The 23873-nt window shown below is 34.4% G+C and overlaps 1 protein-coding gene and 1 long non-coding RNA gene across 9 annotated transcripts in view; one reads left to right on the plus strand and one right to left on the minus strand.

Annotated features, from left to right (window-relative positions):
* KIAA0825 (KIAA0825 ortholog) overlaps positions 1–23873 on the minus strand; it is a 349875-nt gene that overhangs the window by 140101 nt on the left and 185901 nt on the right. The window contains exon 22 of one of the 8 annotated variants that reach the window (XM_032476142.1): positions 11984–12620. The exons of the other annotated variants lie outside the window; for them this stretch is intronic. Within the exon in view, the coding sequence (XP_032332033.1) occupies positions 12521–12620 (100 nt within the window). The 3' untranslated portion in view covers positions 11984–12520. Of the gene's footprint in view, positions 1–11983; positions 12621–23873 lie in introns of those variants that run through there. 8 annotated transcript variants of the gene reach the window in all.
* LOC116662414 lies at positions 117–10685 on the plus strand. Its single transcript, XR_004318394.1, has 3 exons — positions 117–1566; positions 7707–7939; positions 9429–10685. It is a non-coding gene; the product is annotated as an uncharacterized LOC116662414 (long non-coding RNA).

Below are 23873 nucleotides of genomic sequence, written 5' to 3' on the forward strand. Positions count from 1 at the left end.
TTTGATAGTATTTATAGATTGAAATTTAAAAGGATATAGATACTTATCTTTTAAAATTAATCCATGTTCTCTACTTTAACAATACAGGATCATATAGAACAATAAACTAAATAGAGATTGATAACGCATTCCCTTGTCATTGTTTAAAAGAATCTTAAGTAGTGTGATATAAAAAATGCCAGTATGCATTATTTTAAAAAACAATTAGAGGAAGAAAGTAAAATGATCACTATTTTATTTGCTAATATTTTAGACTATAAGAGGTGGTTTGATAAATAATAAATTAAAAACTATAATGAGATATATTGAGTAAAGTTAGTGGCATTTAATCAAATACCACTCTTTGCCCCAAATGCACTTTCTATAATAAAATAAACATTATGATGGATGTTTAAAAAAAAAAAAAAAAGACTGGCATACCTTTACAATGCTATGGCTTAAACCTTTTCAAATGTTAAAGAAATAATTTTGATCAAGAATAATACCAAATATTCAAACTTCCTACATATAATTAGATACAAAACTAGCAAAATATGTTTCAAATACAACTACACATAAAGATATGAAGAAGTAATGTCATAATTCTAAAGTAAATTTTATTATTTTCTTGAGTCTGTCTTTTGGAAATAGATTTATAGGGTGTTATAGGGAAATTTTATTATGCAACTTCCTAAGGTCACATCAAGAATTATTAAGATAAATCCTGCCCCTCAACTCTCAATACAAAGAAATGGAAATTCTGCCACATTATCTAAGTATTTATTACAGTTATTTTGTTTTGTGAAGGCCATGTTGGAAGCAGGAAAAAGGAGGACAGACACAGGATTAAGATAAATGAGAAAATTAAATGAAAATAAGCAAACAACTAAAGGTAAATGATGTTAGATATGGAAGGCACTGAAGGAGATCCAACACAAGCATAATTGGTACCTCTGGAAAAAAAAATAAGCAAATGAAATGGGGAAAATATCCAAAGATATAATTTAAGAAAACTTACCAGAAATAAAGTAAAATTTGAATATGTAGAATGAAAGGACACATTTCCTTGGGAAAACTGACAGAATGATAAATGCCAAGCTGGTGAGAGAACAGATCTTCAAAGATGAAAAAACAACTATTTTGTCTTTCAGGTAAAAACATCAAGTTACTAAAGAAGAACAAGATAGGCTGGCTCCAAAGCTATCTGCAGAAACAGTGGAGTTATGGCTACAATGTCTTCTGAGAAATAAAGCATTACCCTACTAGTATATACTCAGCCAGGCTGTCATTCAAGAATAAAGACAACAGACAAAAAATATTTAAATGTGCAATGTTCAAGAAAGACAACTATTATGATCCTATCTTTAATAAACTACTGAAGACTGAATTTCATCTGTGAGATAAATGAGGAAAATATGTCAAAAGGATGACAAAGAGAATTGAATCCATTTTAATGTACAACCAATATTAAAAAACTACGAGAATTATAGTTAAGGAACAGAATGCAAATGTTAAAACCAATACAACTTAAAAAAAATATGAGCAAAACTTTCTCTACAGGAACTGAGGAAAAGGAATGAACTTATGGTGGGTACATTAATTTTCTCATCTTCTAACTAGAAGGTCAAAAGAGACCTCCTTTAATGAACAAGTATATTTAAAGTTATAACTATAAATAAAAAAAGAACCAAGACAAATAACATATTCAATTAAAACTATGTGGTAAAGCATAGGGAAGTTAGAGAGGAAAGAAGGGAAAATGTTGAAGATAACTAATTTTATCATTGTTCATCATGGGGATTTAATAGATAATATATGCTTAAGTAATTTATGTAAAGTTATGAATAGTCATTAGAAGAACTAATAGCAGAAAACAACTACTTGTTGGGGGAAGCTGAGTGTCTGGAGGATATGTGAGAGGGCCGCACTATTTACCTATTTGAGAATTCTGATTTTTGAACTGCATCTGTGGCTTCACTTATGCAAAGTAAATACTTTTTAAAAGATGAAAGTATCCAACGTACCTTCAATAAGATTCTTAAAAACAAAATACAAATATGATCATGTTGGTCCCTGCACCCATGCTCACACACTGAAACATTCTTCATTTAAGGTGCCAAAACCTTAAAACACTTCACAACCTGGGGTAGTTTCTGTCTACGACCTCAAAGAGAACTGCTCTCCACCATGTATGCTTTATTCCTTTCACTCTGAACTCTTCTCAGTTTCTTAAAAGTTCTGTTCTTCCTCTTGTCACCAGGCCTTACCTCTCTAATGCCATTAAGTCCATTAAGCCCCAATTGCACTTCAGTGTGGGTAAGTGCACTGCAGAGTTAGATAACCTTGAGGAAATTAGTGTTTCCCACAGGAAGTGATACTAAACCTGAGACCAGTGAATGAGTGGAATTTAGCAGATTGAAGGAGCCAGTGAAAATTTGTGTAGAATAAGAAGGCACCAAGCAAAAGGGAGGAAAGCCTGGCAGTGAAGGAAGGCAACTATTTTGGAGGAACTGAATGGAATGTGATTGAATCATGTTCAGTGAATACTAAGGGGATAATGTATTCAAACTAGGTTGAGTTTCATCCCAGTAGTACAAATAATGATTTTGAATATGACTTTAAATAATGATTTTCTATGCTATAAATCACACAAAATAAAATACAGTCAGCTCTACTATTATATATCTAAGGTCTTGAACAACTTTTGATATAGAATAGGCACAGGACAAATATTTGTTGAATTAATGAAATTTGAACAACATTTAAGAAATGGTCACATTATGATCAGATTACTTCAAAATTTGGAGGTAACCAAGTGAAGACCAATAAATCCCACCTTTATATTAGCAACTGATGGAATGCTTTGTTGACAGTGTCCACATTATTTTTTAAAAAGGAGTGTACTTTAAAATGCAGAGTTCTGGGTCTGGAGAAAACAGTAAATCCACTGGATCTCCCACAGTGATACAAGTAAAGACACTGAACAAAATTTTAAAAAACAAACAAAATGAAACAAAACACGATTCAAGGACCATGGAAAGTAAGTAACAGAAGGCAGATTAGGGAAGGAAGTTTAAACTAGGATAAAGACCAACAATATAGTGGCAGTAAACTTTTTAAGTTTCTTCCCCCTCCTTTTTGACCCTAAGGTAGGTTGAATCAAGAACTCTGTAGCAGATGCAATCAACAAAAATTTGTAGACAAACCTATCCTCCTGGCCAGAGGATGGGAGAGAAAAGTCCCAGTGAGCCAGAGAGTTGAACATATTCCTGTTTTTTCCTCCTTTTTCCCTCTTCCAGTCCTGCTCTGTAGCCAGTTCTAGTCACCCACCTGCATTGCCATGGTAGCAATAGAGTAAGTACCTAGGACCTGGGGAATAAAATCTGTCCTTCTAGATAGAGGAACCAGGAAAAGAGATCCCTATTGTGCAAGAGTATTGAGGGAATTTCCACCTCCTTTATTTCTTGCCACTTTACCCCAAGGTCGGTGCCAGGAATGAATTGCTGCATGACAGTGAGAGAGACTTACACTCTGAGAGAACTCAACTTTTCTGGTCAGAGAATAAGGAGAGTAGAGGGGGTTACTCCCTGAGAGAAGAGGGCATGAGTAGGGGATCCCTAATTTTGTATATAAATCAATTGAAGTCTCAGGCTCACTTACATGTTACACATGCAGAGAACTTACCCAAAGAAGCATAGCAAAGGCTTCAAGATCTGAACATTGCTGAAGTCCAGGACCATTTCCTGAATGGCTCATGTGAGGGGCAGAACCTGAAAAGTGAACTGACACTAAGACTACCAGTCACAGAAGGTGAGACAGAACTTGCAGCCTGAATGTAACTGGTTTGATTGCTTGCTAAAAAACAAAAAGCAAAACAAATTGACATTCTCTGGAGGATGACAACAGGACTCACAGCTTCACAATAGTACTAATGTCCAAGATATAATCCAAAATCACTCAACCTAACAAGACCAACTCACAATAAAAAAAGAGAATCAATACATGCAAAACCTTAGATGACCCAGATGCTAGAATTATGAAAGAATTTAAAGCAGCTATTAAAACAATGCTTTATGAAGGGAAAGTAAATACTCCTAAAACAATTGGTAAGACTGAAATTCTCAGCAGAGAAAAATATTACCTGAAATAGAAATTTCAAAGGAATGGCTCCAAAGAAATTTACAGATGAGAGAAGGTAATTGTGGTAGGCTGAATAATGTTCCCTTTGTATGTCCATAGCCTTAATCCAGAACCTGTGAATGTTATTTTACATGGCAAAAGAGACTGCAGACAAGATTAAACCAACAACTTTGAGATGAGGAGATTATCCTGGATTGTCTGAGTGAGCCTAATATACTTACGAAGGTTCCTATAAGGAGGATGCAGGAGCTCAGAGAAAATGTGATGTGATGAAGAAGCAGAGATTGCAGTGATGTGCTTTGAAGACAGATAAATGGCTAATGATGCAAGGGTCGATTCATCAGGAAGAAACAATGATCCTAAATGTGAATGTTCCTAACAACTAAATTCTAAAACACTTGAAGCAAAATCTGGCAGAACTAACAGGAAAAATAGACATAGAATACATAGATAAAACAAGTCATTAAGGATATAGTAGATTGGAAAACCTGAACCAACATGACCTAACTCACATTTATCGAACCCAACAACAGGAGAATACACACTTATTTCTAACGCACATGAAACATTCAGTAAGATAAGCCACCTTCCGGGGTATGAGACAAAATTTAAGATACTTAAAAGAAAATCATACAAAAAATGTTTTCTGACCAAACAGAACTGAAGTAGAAATCAGTAATGTAAGAATATCTGGAAAATCCCTAAAAACATTTAAAATTTTAAATATAAATAATTCATGGCTCAAAGAGAAATTCTCAAGGGCAATTTTAAAATATTTTAATTAAATGAAACTGAAAATGCATCAAAATTTGTGGGACACAGCTAAAGCAATGCTTAGTGGGAAATTTATAGCATTAAATGCTTGTGGCTAAAAAGATAAAAGGCCTCTAACTGACAATCTAAGCTATTACCATAGAAATTAGAAAAAGAAAAGCACAATAAAAGGAAAGAAATAATAAAACTAAGACGAGAAAACAATAAAATTGAACACAGAAAAAAATAAATAAAATCAAAAGTTATTCTATAAAAAGATCAACAAAATTAATAAACTTCCACTGATTCATACCTATGTGAGAGAGAATTTACTAGAACAGAAATTAAAAGGAAAACATCACTACATATCCTATAAGCATTAAAAGAATAATAAAGGAATACTACAAACAACTGCATGCACATCAATTTGACCATTTAGATGAAATGGACCAAGTTCCTGAAACACAACCAAACAACTCATTCGTGGAGAAATAGGTAACACGCAACCTCTTACAGAATTTTGAAGAAGAGAAACTACTTCTCAACTCTATGAAAACTACTTTACCTAAGTACTAAAAACAAGGGGTGTTAGACACCATAAGAAAACAACAGGCCAGTATCTCTCACAGACAGAAAAATCTTCAACAAAATATTAACAAATGGAATAAAGTGATATGTAAAAAAGATAATAAATCACTAACAACTGGAGATTGTCCCCAGAATACAAGCATGGCTCAACATTTGAAAATCATTTAATATAACTCACTCTACTAACAAGCTTAAAAAGAAAAAAAATCACATAATCATATCAATACATGCAGGGAAAGAATTTGACAAAACTCAACATTCCTTCATAAAAAAAAAAAACAGCAAAGCAGAAATAAAGGGAACTTTAAAAAACTGATAGAAGGCATCTACAAAAATCTACAATTAGCAACATACTTAATGGTGAAAGATTGAAGGCTTCTTCTCTAATAAAGGAATAAAAAGGAGGTCTGCTCTCACTATTCCTATTTAGCGTATTACTGGAAGTACTAGGCAAGGCAATAAGGCAAGCAAAGGCAATGAGAGGCATTAATACTGTAAAGGAAGAATGAGATGGTCTTTACTTGTAGAAGACATGTTTGTCTATGTAAATACCAGGATAAGTCCAAATAGTTACGTTAAGCACTGCCACCTTCCAAACAAATTCCCTAGCGCTGTTTCCCAGACTGAAAAAATTAAAAAGTAAATAAGAACTTCACAGCCTTCTTTCTTAAATTCTCTTTTCTAATCATGATATTAGAAACTCACTGAGCACTTAGTGAGACCTTCAAGCTCAGAGGACCAATTTTGTTTAAATGTACTTCTGTTTAAAATACAGAATATAAATTAAGGAAACCATTATGATACTGTAACAAACAACTTCAGAATCTCAGTAATTTATAGTTATTAAGCTGAATTAAACCAGGATTTCTTCTGTTCCATTTATTCATTAATTCTTGTATCAGTTCTGTAACTATTGTAGGTATTTGATGTGTATTAATATTGGACTATTCAATTTCCCCCTCATTACACCTGTGTATGATTTTAGACTCGGTTTTCAAGTTCCTCACTTTATCATAACCCAAAATTCTTAGGGGCTTGGGTAGAAATTGCATTAAAACTATAAATTAAGTTTGGAAAAATAGTATCTTTCTGATATTCAATTTTCCTATTCAGAAGCATGTTACACTTCTCCATGTATCCATCCTCTTTTAAAAATTTCAGTACAATTTTATATTTTTCTTAATATAGAATCTACATTTTCATACAGAGCTTTTCCGAGGTAGAATATTTTTATGGATTTTTTTATTGCTATCTGTCATATGTTAAGTTTATTGCTACTATACAGAATACTGATTATGTACTTTTATTTAAAAATTGCCTTTATAATTGATCTCTCATTAATTCTACAAGTTTCTCAGATTAATTTTTATAAAAATATCATATAAAAATTATCACTGTATTTCCTCTCTCCAGATTATACTTCTCATGTGTTTCCCTCCTTCCCACAACAGTTAGAACCTAAAAAATGGTGTTAGATAATAATTAATGGTATCAAACATGCATCCTATTCCCATTTTATGACATTATCTTTCATATCATTGATTATGATGATAATGATTAGGTTGACATTATGTTAAAGGAATCTCCCTCTTAGTTTTTGTTAACTAAGAATTTTCATCAGGAATTTTGATGGATATTGATGCCTTATTATCATTTACTAAAATTATTATATGGCTTTTTAATTTAACCCTGTCATGTTGCCATACTATTTTAAATAATCATTACTTTCCTAGAATAAATCCAATGTAGTTGTATTGAATTATATCCTGAAGTCCCACTGAATTTGATTTACTCATATTTTACTTAGTATGTTCTCATATACAGTTACCACTGACAGTTGCTCAGGGTTTTCTGGAGGGTTATTTTCATTACAGCTTAGCTTCAAAGTTAGGTAAGCTTAACAACTGGATAGATTTCTTTATTATTTCTTAAAGGTTTTAGTCTAATTATTTGATGAAAGGTAACATTTAATATTTTCAATTGCTTAGATGATGTTCTACTCAGGTTAATACATGTTCTTGGTAGATTCTGGTGATTTTCTTTTTTTTTTAAAGAAAATTTTCAATATATCAAAACATTCAAATTTATTAGAAAATAAATGTAACATCTAATTTTTAAATCTCTCCATCTGCTATCATCTGACTGCTAGTAATTCTTTATTTCTCAATTATATTTATTACTCATGCTTTCTTTTTATTAGTTTGTTAACATATTCATTAATTTTTTTCCCAAAAACTTGTCATCAGAAACAAGAGGTCAGAATGAAGTGGAATGGCATACTCAAAGTTCTGAAAGAAGGAAACTATCAAGCAAGAGCAAAACTATCATTCAAAAATAAATGCAAAATTAAGCCATTTCCAGATAAACAAAGATATATAAACTGACTTACATGAAATTCTAAAGGAAGTCCTACAGGTTGAAAGGAAATCATACTGACAGTAACTAGAGACCACAGGAGACATAAAGAACACCAGAAAAGGTAAGTATGTGGGGTGATAAATGTAAATGTAATAAAAGACTGAATAAGTATTACTTTTTCTTTACTCTTTTCTGTTTTCTCAACTTCTTTAAAAGACTTAGGTTGCATAAAGCAGTAATTAAAACTGTATTGCTGAGTTTAAAACATACATAAATTTAATAGGTATGGAAATAACAGCACAAAAGAAGAGGGAAGAAACGGAGTAATACAGAAGCAATGTTCCTATGAAGTAAACTGTGAAAAGAAACATACTTTAACACTGAGAGCAACTACTAAGAAAGCAACTCAAAAAAATAGCAAAAGTTCAGTCAAGGGGTTAAAATATTCCAGAACAGGACAAGTCCTGTTCTGCTACCAAACTGGACTACCATGCTAAATGAGACTCAATACATCCTCTTAATTTCAAAAAGTTAATGTTTAGACAAAAAAAAGTCAGTTCTGAAAATGCTCTGTTCTCTTTCCTATTCTGGAGTCTCTGTACATGCCTAATCTCTGGCACTGAAAAATACCACCCAGGTTTTCCTTGATATTGTAAATAAAACATTTGATTGAATTAACATATGATATATTCTTGGCCTGTATTTCAGTATATATTGAGTTCTTTATACAAAATCATTTATACAAAATTTTGGTCCACCTATGAAAATAAAGACAAATTTAAAGACAAATTTTGGTCCACCTATGAAAAATACAAATGTTACTTATTAGTTCATATGTATTTCACATATTCACAATTCAAGATACCTGGGTATACTTTCTTATGTTATTTTAAGTTCATGACAATGGAAGACAACAAAACAGTCTGAATGATTAAGTTACTAAGGCTAATGTGGTACTGTTACAACAAAATATATTAATTACTCTGCCATTATGTGAAAAAGTTCATGATGGATACAAGTTATTGACCTTTAACTACTTCAGAAGGCACACGGAGCTATACAGGCCTAACTGGGAGTATCAAATATAAACATCAGTTAAGCTCCTTAATGGAGTCAAGCTGCAGTGGGAAAAAGTAAAATGCAGCAAAATTTTATAGTTTGCAAAATTCAGCTTCTAAAATTATTCACCAGTGCACCGTATAGCCTAGAACTGGAAGAGGCTTGAGATGTACTAGTTAAGTACAGAAGAATACAGTCCGCAGAGATCCACACATTTACTTCCTATTCTTTTCAAGCATAAATCCATTATGGGACTACATGACTTTAGTAGGATGCTCTTTCTTTCAGAGATCTTCCTTTATGTTAGGGAGGGAGGCCTGTTAATGGTAGCTTGAAAAAGTCAAAAAGTTTCAAACAGAAAATGATAATACTTGTTTATAATAAAGTAGAAAATACTACTTTAATCATTAAAGACAAAATAGTAAGTTCACAGAAAATATCTGACAAAATGTTCCCATTCACATAGACGTAGATGTAGTTTAGAAACGTGTGCGGAGAGTTTTATTTAACGTTCTCATGAAAGAGCTTGCTAAAATTCTCTGTCTTATAAGGTGGACGTCCAGTGAGACCAGCACATGCTCTGCTTTATACGGGGATGACACATCTATTTAAAGCTTGGCAAACTGGCTACCCTAGCATCGCTATCACCACCATCTCCATCATCATCATGGAGTAGCTCCAGCTGAACTCAACAAACCTGAATCATGACAGTGATCGTTTTTCATAGACATAAAGGTTCTAGGTAGAGTGCAGGATTGAGTCTGCAGACATTAAGTAAAGGAAAAGCACAGCCACCAATGGAAGAGTGGAAGTGAAGATGTGGTAGCAATTTCATGTGGCTGTTTTTGTGCTTATGCTTTTCTAGATACTGAGACAGAAATGTCTAAGGAGAGGTGGAGAGCAGTCAAGGGAAAGCACCTGTACTGCTCTTTCAATCTAGTGAAATAAAGGAGACTGAGCTCAGTTATTTCCATTGCTATGCCTAAAGTGATCGTTTTTATTATTTATTTTAATAATCTGGAATAATGGGACATTTGAAGCAATCAACAGAAGTATATTATATGGAAGGGAATAAAGAAAGACACCCATCATCTCAGACTAAGAACAACCTAGGGGGTGTATCAAGACAGATTATTTTTTAGTGGTAGAAGCATACCTAGTAAGCCACTGAATATACTGGAACAATCAAGTGTGGCTTCTCCTTCCATTAACCTTCTGTTAAACTAGTCAATAATAAGAATTTGTTAAGTTTCTACAGAAATATACACTTAGCCATATTTTTAACCAGTTATTGTAAATGAAAAGAACAGTGTAATATATATGAATTTGAGGCGGTCAGTGTCAATATATCAGATGGGAAGGTTGAAATTCAGAGGATAAAATTTTAAGAATTTTGTTCAGAAGTCAGTGATGCAGAGGCTAAAATCAGAGCTTTGAGAACTACAAAAAAAAAAAAAAACTAGAGACTGAGAGTAGTTATGGATAAAATGTAACTTCTGCGTATAACAAACAACTGGTAACGACCTGAAGTTGTATAATATTCCCTTTTGAGACCAGGAATGAGAGAAGGATGCATGCTATGACCACGGCAATTCAATGTTATACCAGAGATCTTAATGAAGGTGATAAGGTAAGAAAAATCTAAAAAAAAATCTAAGAAAAGCACTAATGATTGAAAAAGAAGAAATTAAAATATCACTATTCTCAATGTTATGATTATTTTAACAGAAGATTAAAAAAAATTCAGATAAAACTATTAGAATATATAAGTTGAACAAAGTTCCTGGATTTAACAGCAATAATCTTGTTTCCATTTACCAACAAAGAGAAAATAAACACATAAATACGCAACATTTCTAGTGACATCAGACACATTAAATACTTAGAAATAAATTCTGTATCTATGCAGAAAATAAAACTTCATTAAGAAAAATCAGACCCATAGAGGGATATGCCATGTTCTTCATGACTTAGAAGACTTAATATTAGCAAGATATCAATTATCTCCAAATTCATCTTCAGATATAATGCAAATTCAAGGAAATCCCAACAACACTCCCTTTTAAAAGAATATATTAGTAGCTAATCTTAAAATATCTTCATGACTTTAGGGTAGGGAAAAAATTTCCTCAAAAGGGCAAAAAAAACACCTTAATATTCAGAAAGGGAGATTGTTTTATAAATTTTACTACATAAAAATTTAAAACTTTTATTTACTAAAAAACATCATTAAGAAAGTAAAAACATAAGCCAAGGAGTAGAGGAAAATATTTGCAGCACAGGGTTTCTATCTCCCCATCCATCCAGCTATTTATCTATATTTTTTTCATACACATGAATAAAGAAAAAAGATCAAGAGGAAAATAGGCAGGAGGCTTAAAGACATTTCACCAAAGAGGCTAGCCAAATCCTTAAGAAATACATGAAAAAAGTGTTCACCATTATCAGTAATCACTCTTGTCAGAAATGCTAAAGCCACAATTGTACTGGTGAGGATATGATGCATTGAGGACTCATATACTCCTGGCAGAAATGTAAAATAGAACAACAACTTTGGGAAACGGCTTGGAAAAATCTAAAGTTGAACACACGCACAGTCTATGCTGCAGCAATTCCGCCTCTAGATATAAACACAACAAACTGCCCACACGTATACCAAGATTCATGAACGTGAATGTTCCTAGCACACTATTTATAACAGCTAAGCCATCTAAATGTTCACCAACAGTGGAATGAATAATAAAATGGATGTAGTCATGCAATAGGATACTCTACAGTAATGAAAATGTACAACTTCAGTTACATTCAACTACATGGTGAATCTCACAAACAACATTGAGCAACAGGAGCATAAGAATACATAATCTTATTTATGTAAAGTTTTTTAAAAGGGCACATTTACCAACCCTCCCTACCAAAAAAAAACCCCAGAAAATAAGTGTGTCAAAGATATGGGAAAATTGGAACCTTAATGCATTGCTGATGGACAAGAAAAATACTGTTGTCACTATGGAAAACAATAGGTGGTGACTCAAAAAATTAAACATAAAATTACCATATGATACAGCCATTCTACTTCTGGGTATATAACCCAAAAGACTGAAAGCATGGACTTCAACTGCTATTTGTAAACCCATGTTCATGGTAACATCATTCACAAGAGCCAAAAAGTAGAAGAAACCCGAGTGTCCATCAACAGAAAAATTAATTTAAACAAAATGTGGTAGGTATATATGCACAATGGAATCTTACATGGCCTTTAAAAGGAAGGAAATTCTGATGGATACTGTAATATGGATGAGCCTGAAGAATATTATGCCAAATGAAATAAGCCAGTCATAGAAAGACAAATATAATTCCACTTATTTGAGGTTCCTAGAATAGTTCAGTTTATAGAGACAGAAAGTAGAATGGTAACTGCTGGGAGAAGAAAAAAAGAGAAGGATGGGGTTATTGCTTAACAGGTATAGAGGCTCAGACTGGGAAAGTGAAAATGTACCGGAAGTGGATAGTGGTGATGATTCTACAATAAAGTGAATTACTTAATGCCACTGAACTATACATTTAAAATGGATTAAAATAGCAAATTTTATGTTATGTATATTTTACCACAATCAAAGAAAACACATACCTGAACTGTGTGTTAGAAGTAAAGACAGTGGTTAATCTTCAGAGAGAAGGGAGGGAATACCGTTTGGAAGAGATCCTGGGGGTGCTTCAAAAGTGCTGGCAATCTTCTGTTCCTGGATGTTGGTTATCAGTGGAGGTAAATGAATGTTGGCTTTACGGTAACTCACAAAGCATCACATTTAAGTTTTATGTCCTTTTCTGTTATATTTTACAATAAAATCTTCTAAAATAGCATATGTATATTACATGCATATTCACAGAAAACAAGATAGTTGAATCATGCATCGTTACAACTTGTATTTTGCCAGCAATCTGTAGTGAAAGGGACTTGGGCTTTGGAGTCGACCATCAGCCTTGGACTTGAGTCCCAGCTGGGCCCTGTAAAAACTGTGTGACATTCAGCAAATTATCTTCTTTCAACCTATTTTCTTAACTTCATAATTAAGAATATGACAAGTGTTTTATACAAAGTTTTGAGAATTACAAGTGTATGTAAAAATGTACAGCATGTTGCCATTCAAGTAACAAGTGGTCTAAAAACATATGGGGCTCCGTAGTCTTCCCTTTAGAAGACAAATTTCTTCACATTTTAAAATCTGTTTTCATTGGATTGTCAAGAATATTCTTGTGTGGAAACCAGCTCCAAAGAGTACAGATCAAATCGAAAACTGTTCCAAATTATGTTATTTGAGAGAAGTTGTAGTTATTTCATTCATTTTAATTGACAAAATTAAAAAACAAGCAGACTTGATTTATAATTTTGCTGTGATAGTATAAAGTTATATTTTTAAAATGTGAACAGACAATAAAGTCATGAAACAACAATTAGTAAAATATTTTAAAAGAGCTATTTATTAGAATAATGGAAGAGAAAATTTACCTTAGTAAATTTACCTTAAGTAGTAGCACTGCTACTACTTAACATTTTAAAGATTCCTTTTGTGTCCAAAAGACAGTGGGACAGTCTGATTTTCTATATACCATTTACAGAGGTTTAACTGTATATCACAAAAATGCTTCCAGTTTTATCCAAATTTACTACTATATTACATATGTAATTATTCCAGTAGAAATCATTACATCTTTTTATTATTAATTGTATTAACTGGTAGGGGTCTGGGTGCATTTAAATTAAGTTCTCAGAGTCGTTATTATGACAAGTAAAGGGAGTATTATTTTAAGGGGGAGGAGTGCGTAATTACTAAGTAATTAGGAAGCCACTAACAATATGGATAAAAAATAAAGGGCCATTAGGCTCACTTCAAGGCATACTTTTCAAAGAGTCCAATGGCAGCAAATTTTTATACATATTTCCATTAAAATGAAACTAATTTGGTTATATATTCCACCAATGAGAAGACTATGATGTGACAGCTGTTTCTTCTAATCTTTGCCAACAAGAAAGTAGCTGCAAAAAGTTATGCATCTATGTACATAGACAGCAAAAATGGGATGGGAGAAGGGGAAAATTTATGGGGATGCTCAAAACAAATGTTTGAAGACTAATATGAGCATAAAATACTGTATGCAAATGGAAATTTCAAAATGCTTACATATCTTTTAATTGGAAGTACAATCTTTGTCATTATATTATTATATACTTTACCTTCTAACTTACCACATAGTATTGCCTCCTGCTATCAAATTTAATTCAGTTAAATAGGATCACAGATAAGACAGAATTTTTAGTATTTCAGTAAATTCTCAGTGTACAATTCTCATTCTTCTATTCCTTTTCTATCCCTTTCCTATATTACTATTGATTCTCCAAATAGATTCAAATCAAAATAAGTATTTATAGGGCTTCCTCTGTGCAAGTATCTATACCTAGAGTAAATCAGCTTGATGTCTCCCAAACCAAGAATTCCCAGTAGAATCTTAGGTATACAGAAGCTGTAGAAATATCAGTTTGTTCAGTTTCATACAGGCAGCCATGAAATGAGCCACAAATTAACTTTTTATTAATTTCTAGTTGTCAAAGTCCACCCCACCCGCCTACCCTACCCAGTTCCTTCAAAATAATTCTTCAATATCAAATTAAGGTCAACATAGAGTAGTAATCATAGTATTTTGGGGGAACTTACATCTAATCTACCAGTATTGTGGCAGCATAGAGATTAAGAAGGAATGTGAATTAAAGTATGACTTTCTAAAGGATATAAATTGTGATTTCTATCTTCTTTTTGACATTCCAGTCTAGTTAGCCTAAATATTTACTCATATTTTTCCAAGGGGCAGAGAAGCAACTCAAAAAAAGTGAAAAAGATGACATATTTCACTCAGTTTATTTTTAATTAGAATTTGCTATGAAGGAAACCATTTAACTCAGGTACTGAACTTCATAAGGGACATTGTAAAGTCCTGTTATTTTAAAAACTGTTTCTGCCATTTTCAATAATAAAACATGAAAAAAAAAAGATAAAGTGAGGCCATGAAAAAACTTAAGAACTTCATAATCAAACTGCTTTATAGTGTATGAAAATGTGGTTTGTAAGATTATTATGAACAAGGATGTATGATCAAATCCCACCTCCAACAATGTTACTGGTGTGTTTTACTTCTATTTTCAACTTGGGGTTCATTGTATTTGATACTGCTCGAGACATTTAGAAAATTAAACAGAGTTTGGATGTGATTTTTAATATAAGAATTCTCGTTATAGTATCTACTGGGATGATATTTGGATGGCAGGTAAAAACTAATAAGAGAAAAGAACTATCTGACTCGCCTGAGCCTAAGGCTGTGAAGCTGCTGCTGGTGGGACAAGCTGTGAGGGGCAAGGGCCTAAGAGCCTACACAACTTACAATGGCACCAAGCTTAATTCTATTTCCTCAGCTCAATGAGCACCAATGTACTAGTCAATGTTTTAAAGCTACGAAAATGAAACTGCAATGAGGCAAAAATAAATAAATAAAAATAAAAGAATCACTGAGTTTTATATATTGACTTCCATTTGTACAAAAAGTAAAAATACAAGTTCCTGTAGGAGTTACAGAATAGATCTGGAAATGTCAGGTGTACTTCATGTTATGACATATAATTTCATTGAATTTCATTAAATTCTAATCCCTTACCCCAAAATATAATGCATATACTCATTTGAAAACTTACTGCCATTTTGTTGCAAGATTCTTGGCAAACTACAGATCATGCTTAAGATTTAATTTGATTTCTTTGGTAATGACCATTAAAAACAAACTAACTAACCAAACCCTGCCCAAAATTATGATTTCTTAGGGAGAGATGAAAAGAAAAAACCCCAAATCAAGCAGTTAACTTAAAGAAAAAATTTCTATTAGTTAAAAATAGAAATAGTTTACATAGTCTTTCCATTAAAACAGACATTTCCTTTGAGTGAAACCCTTCTGAGTGGCACAACTAAAGCTAACACACATGCCAAACAATGGATTTTCACTCCTGATAAAGCTCTGACACGGGCCAATTTGATCCTCCACCCTTTCAAGTAGTACAGGGGAATGGATTTTTAAAATGAAAGAGAGTAAATAAGCATTAGGAAACAAAATGAGAAATAAAGACACTAATACAAATTTCTACAGTAGAAAAGAATGCCAAATCTGAGCCTTTCTTCAAAAAATTTGAATTTTATGAAATAAAATAAACATTTCAGAGCAGGTTTGGAGGAAATTAAACGTTTCAAAATCACATCTTAAAGACAAAAGAGTTGGGGTTTTGCTGTGTTAAAATGTTTATGGATGGGTCTAGTTTGACAATTTAGCCTGTCGGATGTGACTTTCACAGTCTGCTGGCAGTTTGTAGGCAAGCCATCACACCTGTGACTCTGTGGTTGATTAATGAGCCTTTCAGCTCATTGCTACCATCTGAAGGAAGGCTATGGCCTTTCTGAGCTTCACTGGTTTATTCGCCTTAAACTGCAGTCCTGCTGAGGTATCTTCCGTAAGAAAATCACACCTGGTTAAAGCTAATGAAAACCTCAATATGTCATTTTCTAGACAAGTCAAAAAGCATGGAAAACTAGACAAAAGATGTATTCAAGTAACGTGAATGTAGTTTTGTCATTACCTGCCAATCCCAAGAGTCACGTAAAAAAATCTTTCCTATGACATATTTCAGTGTCAACTTGGAGAGTGCTAATTCGGAATTTTCTGTGTTATAAGCGGGCTTCTCCAATGCCAGCTCTTTTGCTACGTGCAACATCTATTTTCATCAGAACTAAGAAGGTTCTGGTTCATGACCAGATACCCATTTAGCTTTAACTGTCAATAAATGATTAATCCAAGTGGGAAAATGTTAGGCCATGTTTCAAGTTCTTCGCCTTCAGTTGGTCTACCTGAAGTGTCTGGTATTCTATGACTGTTTCTTGAGTTCAGGGCAGCACTGCAATTGCTTTTCCCCCAATTCTGTTCTTGAGACAGAAAAACCTTCAAAACAAGAACACTTAATGCCTTCCCTCTCCTCCTAATGTGTGAAATACTGTGAAAACAGTCTAGTATGGGACAAAATAATGGGAAATAGAAAACAGGAACTTTTTTTCTCAGGGCTTCATACCTTGGCTTCATTTTTGAGGTACTATGCATTTCCAAAACATCAATAATATTTAAATAAATACTAAGATTCATTTTTAAATTTTAGTATTTTTAAATACTGAAATTAAAAATACATATTTATTTATTTTAAATAGTATTTATTATTCTCTTTTTTTTTACATTTTGGGCCAGCATTCCCTTCCACAACCTACACAGATAGTACAAAGTTTAGCTATATTTAAGTGACAGAGAGACAAACAAAATTCTCAGTACTATTAATAAATGAGCAGTAAAGAACCCAAAGTTTCCATTCTAGCAACTACCATTTTCTGATCCATCATATTAAAAATTTTATCACTGTACACATGAACAGCGGACAGTCCTCTGAATTGGAAAAGCACATTTGCATGATATTCTGGTTCAGTTATTTCGAGTTCTACCACCATTTATATGAAATTAAGATTGACTGATTAAAGAGTGAACACAGAATTTCTATGCATTTTACCCAGAATATGAAAACAATATTTTCCTTTATTTTACCACAGAATAATCTAAGAGTAATTCTTTATTATCATCAAAATCATTGTTATTTTTCCAATTGCCTATTTGATGCCTATACTAAGAATTATGGAATAAATATATTTAGTAGTATACGAATCTTCATTTGTAATTTGGTGATGTTTATTTAGAAGGAATGATTTTGGCTGAGAAAAATATCGACTCCTTCAAGAATTTAACTGAACAATTTCAAAATTGATTTTTATGCACTCACAAAGTATTTGATTATTTCACAAAGTTTTCAAACAACTATTTCAAATAATTATTTCAATCTTAGTTGCAAAGTTAAATCACATAGAAAACTTTTTTAAAGTACCAATGAATGACTGTGCCCCACTCCAGAGATTCTTAATTAGTCATTTTTTTTTCTTACTATCTTCCTAAATAATTCTAATGTGTGTCCAAGTTTAAGAACCACTGCTGTATATAATCATCCTCATGTTTACTATGCTCATCTAAAAGAATAAAAAACTTAATCCTACCAAGGAAAAGATATTTCTGAAATTAAGTTGGAAAATAAAATCATCAGTCTTCAGGATTCAGGCCTATCACTGTAGTTTATAAGAAAATATGCCTGGACCATGAGTCAGAAACCCTGGGCTTAAGTCATTATTCTGTTATCTACTAGCTCCGTGAGTTCAGTAAGGCCCTCAAGACAAATGCTTTCTAAATTATAAAGTGAGAAAATTAAGATTTCCCCCAGCTTTAAAAGCATATTCTCAAAAAATGTCCAAGAGTGCAGAGTGCTGTTCTTAAATGCTAGTCAGAGTATTATTTGATTCCATAACTAAAGTTCAAATTTAAGCCATGATGAACAAATGTGCATCACATTAACCATCATGCTCCCCTCCTGTCTGGGGCAGACATTGCTAATTGATCACAGCATTACAGGAAGGGAAAAAATCAACACTACTTTCCTGGAGTTTGCATTCATGATAAAACTATTTTCTGTTTGGGTGTTAAGTGCTTATTAGCTGTTGAAGGAGTTCAAGACATGCCACCTCAAAATACGCTATTTTGGTATATGGATTACTTTGAGCTGAAGACACTTGAAAAACTGCCAATTTGGGGCCAGGTATTCACTGAACTCCTCTTATCTGCCAAAAGACAGATCCTCCCCAAAAAACTCAGTTGCCATAAATCCCCTTCCCAGGAGTTTCATTAACCAGGGAAGATGGACCCATTGCAGGAGAAGAGACGAAGAGTCAACACCACCCCCAGACAAATTCTGTCACAATCTATCACACCTCCCATCTGTTCTTCTAAGAGCCCATTCATCTCTCCTAAAAATCAGTTCCTCTCCTGTAACTGGCCTACATCCCTTCTCCCCTTCACCTATTATAGTGGTAGATAAGCTCTTGAATCTTACCATTTTGAGGGGTATTCATTTTTTCCCTATAATGCCCCTGTGCATGTAATACTAAAAATTACTAAATTTGTATGCCTTTCTCCTGTTACTCTGCCTGCTGTCCATTTATTTCAAAGACCTAGCTATCAAACCTAGGAGAGTAGTCTTTCCTCACCTTCACTATTTTATTTAAAGAGATGATATAAACAGAGTGGTCATCAGAGGACTGAGAATGTCCAGACAGAATAGAAAATTGTTAGCACAGTTCAGAAGCAAGGACACTCTGACTCACAGTGTGTGAATCAGGTCTTAATGGGAGGCACAGCCCCATGGAGAGATGGTTTACTCCTACTCATCAAATAAACTTTTTTGTCATATCCTAGCTTCTGATGTCAATTTACCTTGAGGGAGAGAATCAACAGATCTGCTTCAAGTTGTATTTTTCACTGTAAATCAGTAAAATGCTTTGCTGAATTTGCAAATGTTTCTGATGAGTTTGGTGAATGTGAGTCAATATTTCTATATGAAACCAAATTGCCAGACTCTCAAGGCTGAAGACCAGATCAGAGACTAGGGTGGATATCCCAATATAATCATGCCCTGCCCGAGAAGTCAGCTGGTCCTCTAGCAATGAGGCATTCAGTGAGGAAAACACTTGCAAATATAATCGAAATAATTCAAATAATTTCTACATAAAATATTTTCTTAAGTAAACTAAGATAAAGGAAGCTTTAAAAAGCCAAAACCTTTCCATTTTTGCAGGGTTTTTTTTTTCTCTTTACAAGTAATAATTTACATAAATGTTATAATGATACAATGAGACAAGAGTCAATGCTCTTTGAAGGCAGCACCCCCACATCATCCAGCCCTAGATGCCATCTCTCATGATAAATCCTTTACCAAAAGACAGACTAATCACACCATCTGCTGCCTCCAGGGAGATAAGTTGCACATTTCAAAGTATGGCAATATTCCACTATAGCATAATGAAGAAAATGAAAAACATATTAGCAAACTGAACACTTTGGGGAAATTTCATTTTCAAATTGTGTGCTGTTTTGCTTTTAAAGAAGTAAAATTATTAAATAAAATGTGTGAAAGGAAGCAAATATTCTTCCTTGTAGCAAAATTACGAATGCTTTTACTTTGTGGGAGAAAATTACATTATTTCCAATGAATGCATTAAAATCACACATGTACTCCACATTCTCAGAGTTGTTATGAACAAGCACTGATCGCTGACATGTCCATGCTTTTGCTAAAATCACATTTCGGTCATAAAGTCCCTGTTAGATTATTTGCTAAATGAGAAAAATGCTCAATTAATTAGGAAATGATTCCACTCAGCTTCTTCTTCAGAAACTCTTTGGGGTCTACAGCTTTAGTTTGAGGCCATCTCAGATCAGCTAGTTCAAAGCAACAAACAGGAACCCACGGACTCGGAAGTATCACTGTCTCTTCTGGGCATTGCCACCGCTGTCAGGCAACTCTCACTGTTGAGAGAGAAACTGAAGCACTGCAGAACAGAGCGTGCAGCTCCAGAACAAGCTGCAAGTACACCGGAGATGAAGAGCCAGGCAAATCAGGTGCACCTCTCATCCCTCACCAAGGCCAGTATTACACTAGCACATCTTGTCTGAAGAGCCATCAATCAGGCACCAAGAGTGCCCTCACCAAGGCACATCCCATCCCAGCCGTATAAATATAAGGCAAATAGAATTTTAGTGACAGACTACAAGGCCATTTGATCTATGAATTACACCAGCCCTGCGATTGCTTACACATGCCTGAAAACCTTCAGGGTCAGGGAGGCCAAAGATTTAAAGGAAAGAATCTGTAACTCTTTCAAGAGTCCCCAGTTATAGCCCAAAGTAGGACAGGTGCTCCCCATCCCCCACCACCCCCCACACAATTCAGCATCTGACTTTGTCCTGAACAGCCTAACATTCACTAACTGTGCCTATATGCTGCAAATAGAACTGATTTAAAAGTGAAAACATGCAGTGAAGAGACCGTTACCCTTGCCAAAATCACCTGGATGTGATATGCTATCTCCCTGTCTAGATCACTGCTTACTTTGGTTCCCTGGCCGACTCACGTTCAACCATCAACACGCATTCAAGTATCACTGTCTCCTGGGTGTATTTCCTGACCGCCCCTGCATTCAGCTGGAGTGAACTCTCCCTCGCCTGTGATCTTCCACTGCACTCCCATGGTAACTCTCACTAACCTCTATTGTATGTATAACCACTGAGTTTTCAGTCTGTCTCCTCTACTAGATTCTGAGTTCCCTGACAGCAGGGGCTGTGTCTGACTCATTTCTTTATCTGCTGTGCCTAGTGAATGTTTGATGGATGGATGGATGGGAGTCACAATCTACCTATTTACTCAAAGTCCTACTGGACTGACTAATGGGATGGACGTACTCTTATAATCAACACAGTGTATTTTGTGGGTTACATAATACTTGACCTTCATCTGCTAGCAAATGTATTCTCTGAATAATAAAATAACATGAGTCCAGATTGTCATTTATACAAAGTTATTTATTTTCAGGAAGTCCTAACTCTTTAAGCCCTTTATAGCTCGGACTTGCTGAAATGGACAAGTCGATGTTCATCACTGGCTTGGGCTGAGCCAGAGGAACAATTATGGCAAAGACATAATCCTGACAAGAAGAACCTTCTGGACAAGTGAGACAGGTAAACAACACAACCTTAATCAGATTACTGACATCTTTCTAAATTTGGTCAGCCCAGACCCATTCCTTTACCCTAGGACTCTGACTACTAGTAAGTTTCAATTCATTAACCTAGAATTATCAATGATTTGACAATAAGAGACCAACCAGCTTCCAGGTCAGTTGCTAAATCTTGTATCTCTTTGTGGCTTTAGAAAACCTTCATTTTAAAGAAAACTAGAATTTTCTATTTTTCACCTATTATTTTCCCACATCACAGCATTTAGAAATATTTTTTCTTTTAAAATCCCTGATAATTTTTTCTTTGAAAATTCTATCCAGAATGATGACTGAATGCTTGAAGAGTATTTTAAGGTTAAAGTGAGAATGAAAGAAAAGGACAGCTTTGCTACCTCAGGTGGGCAGAATTATCAAAAACATGGTGAGGCAGAGCAAGCGAGTCGTAATTTTACTTTACACAACATTTGTATTGTTTAACGTCTAATAAGCGTATATGTAATTTTAAAATAGCTGAATAAAGTTTTAAATAAATGAATTAACAAAGCCTCTTTCTTTTGGTTATCCTTTCCTTATCTCAGTAAAGTCTAAAAGCAAATGAAAGCCATTCTGAAATAGTAAATTTAGTCTGGGAGCCAAAAAACATGGCCTGCACAGCACTACGCTTTCACCCTGTGTTTTATGGTACAAGTGTCAAGGGTAAGAGCCTGAGATGCCTGCTTTCTGGGTGCTGATAGTCTATGTGGGCAGACAGATAACCAAAAACATTAGTGAACATCACAAGGTATCACATACTGAACATTAACATATGCAACAGTCTATAAATGTCCTGAGAATTTGAAAAACAGATTTTTGAGAGCCATGGAACTAGACAGGGCTTTGATGGTGAGCCTGAGCTAGTTTGGAAGGGCAGACTTGGGGGATGACAGCCAAGGAAGCAGAGGGGATAAATCTGGGCAGAAGTGTAGAAGTCATTAACCCAAGATGTGATTAACTTCTGAATAGTCATTCTCCTTCCCCACTGCATCAGTCTTCTCTGGAGCCTCCACTCTACCAGTGATCTGGGGCGAACCTTGGTCCTGGTCAGGAAATGAGGAGGAGTCTGTCTCTGAGGGCAGGCATCTAGATCAAGTTTCATTAAGGACGCGGTTACCCTCTACACAGACCCCACATCTAGATCCTAATTTCTGAGTAACTCAAAACCCACAGTTGAACATGGGACCTGGTACACAAAAGGTTTTTGATGTTCACTGAGTTCATGTCAAATATTAGTCTTTTCTGGCCATCCCTTCCCTGCCTTTGTCTCAGGAAGAGCCAGACATCAGCTTCCTGAGCTCATCCTCTGCCTTGAACCCAGACCATGCATCACACAGCCAGCATCTGATAAAGAGTGCTTAAGACATCGTTTTTCTCATTACTATATTTTCTCTTTGGTCCTCCCTTCCCCCATTTTGCAATTATCTGGATGCTTGAGGTATGTCTCAGAATTTTATCCCAGGTCCCATGTTTATCCTTATAGCTCACTCTGGTCTGCCATAAGAGGAGGACCACCTAATAGCTAAAAACAATTATAACTAATATTTATAGAATATGTCTTACATTCCAAGCTTTGGGCTAAATACTCGCTGACAGTTAACCTTTTCGGTTTGCTCACTCAATAAGAAAAGTGCTGCTATGATCTTTGTTGTACAGGTAAGAAAAAGGAGGCTTAGATAAAGTGGAGAAGAAAGATTTTGAACCATGGGTTGTCATAGTCCAGAGTGAGTAAAAGATAGTGGGCCCTGTTATAAAGGAGGCATGTGGTGATGGGGAAGACCGTATGTAGGAGGCATTGACATTGGGGCTGAGGAGTTTGGGTTTGGTGCAACAGGCATGTGGAACCACTATAAGTTCCACAAGAAGTGGAAGAGTGGCAGAAAAAAAATGGTATTTAGAAACCTCTATATTTCATTCCAGCTCTTATCCCTTTGAATATTTGGTAATTTGTAATAAAAGTTTGCCTGTGTCCTTTTACGTTCCACCTTTCTTCCATCAGCATCAGGAAGTCATTGAACATTCACAGCCATGAAACATGAGAAAAACAAAACACAACAAAAATCTGAAGTCATAGAGGAATGGCTAAACTGTGCTGAATTAATTTGGTATACTACTAAGTCTTAAAAAATAAAAATTATGTCTTTGCACAGATGAATGACAAAGTTTTGTGAAAATTTTCAAACCTACAACTGTAAATACAGATTCTTCCCTCCTTGTGAC

The sequence above is a fragment of the Camelus ferus genome, chromosome 3 (genome assembly GCF_009834535.1).
Source record: "Camelus ferus isolate YT-003-E chromosome 3, BCGSAC_Cfer_1.0, whole genome shotgun sequence".
In the NCBI taxonomy this organism is placed as follows: Eukaryota; Metazoa; Chordata; class Mammalia; order Artiodactyla; family Camelidae; genus Camelus; species Camelus ferus.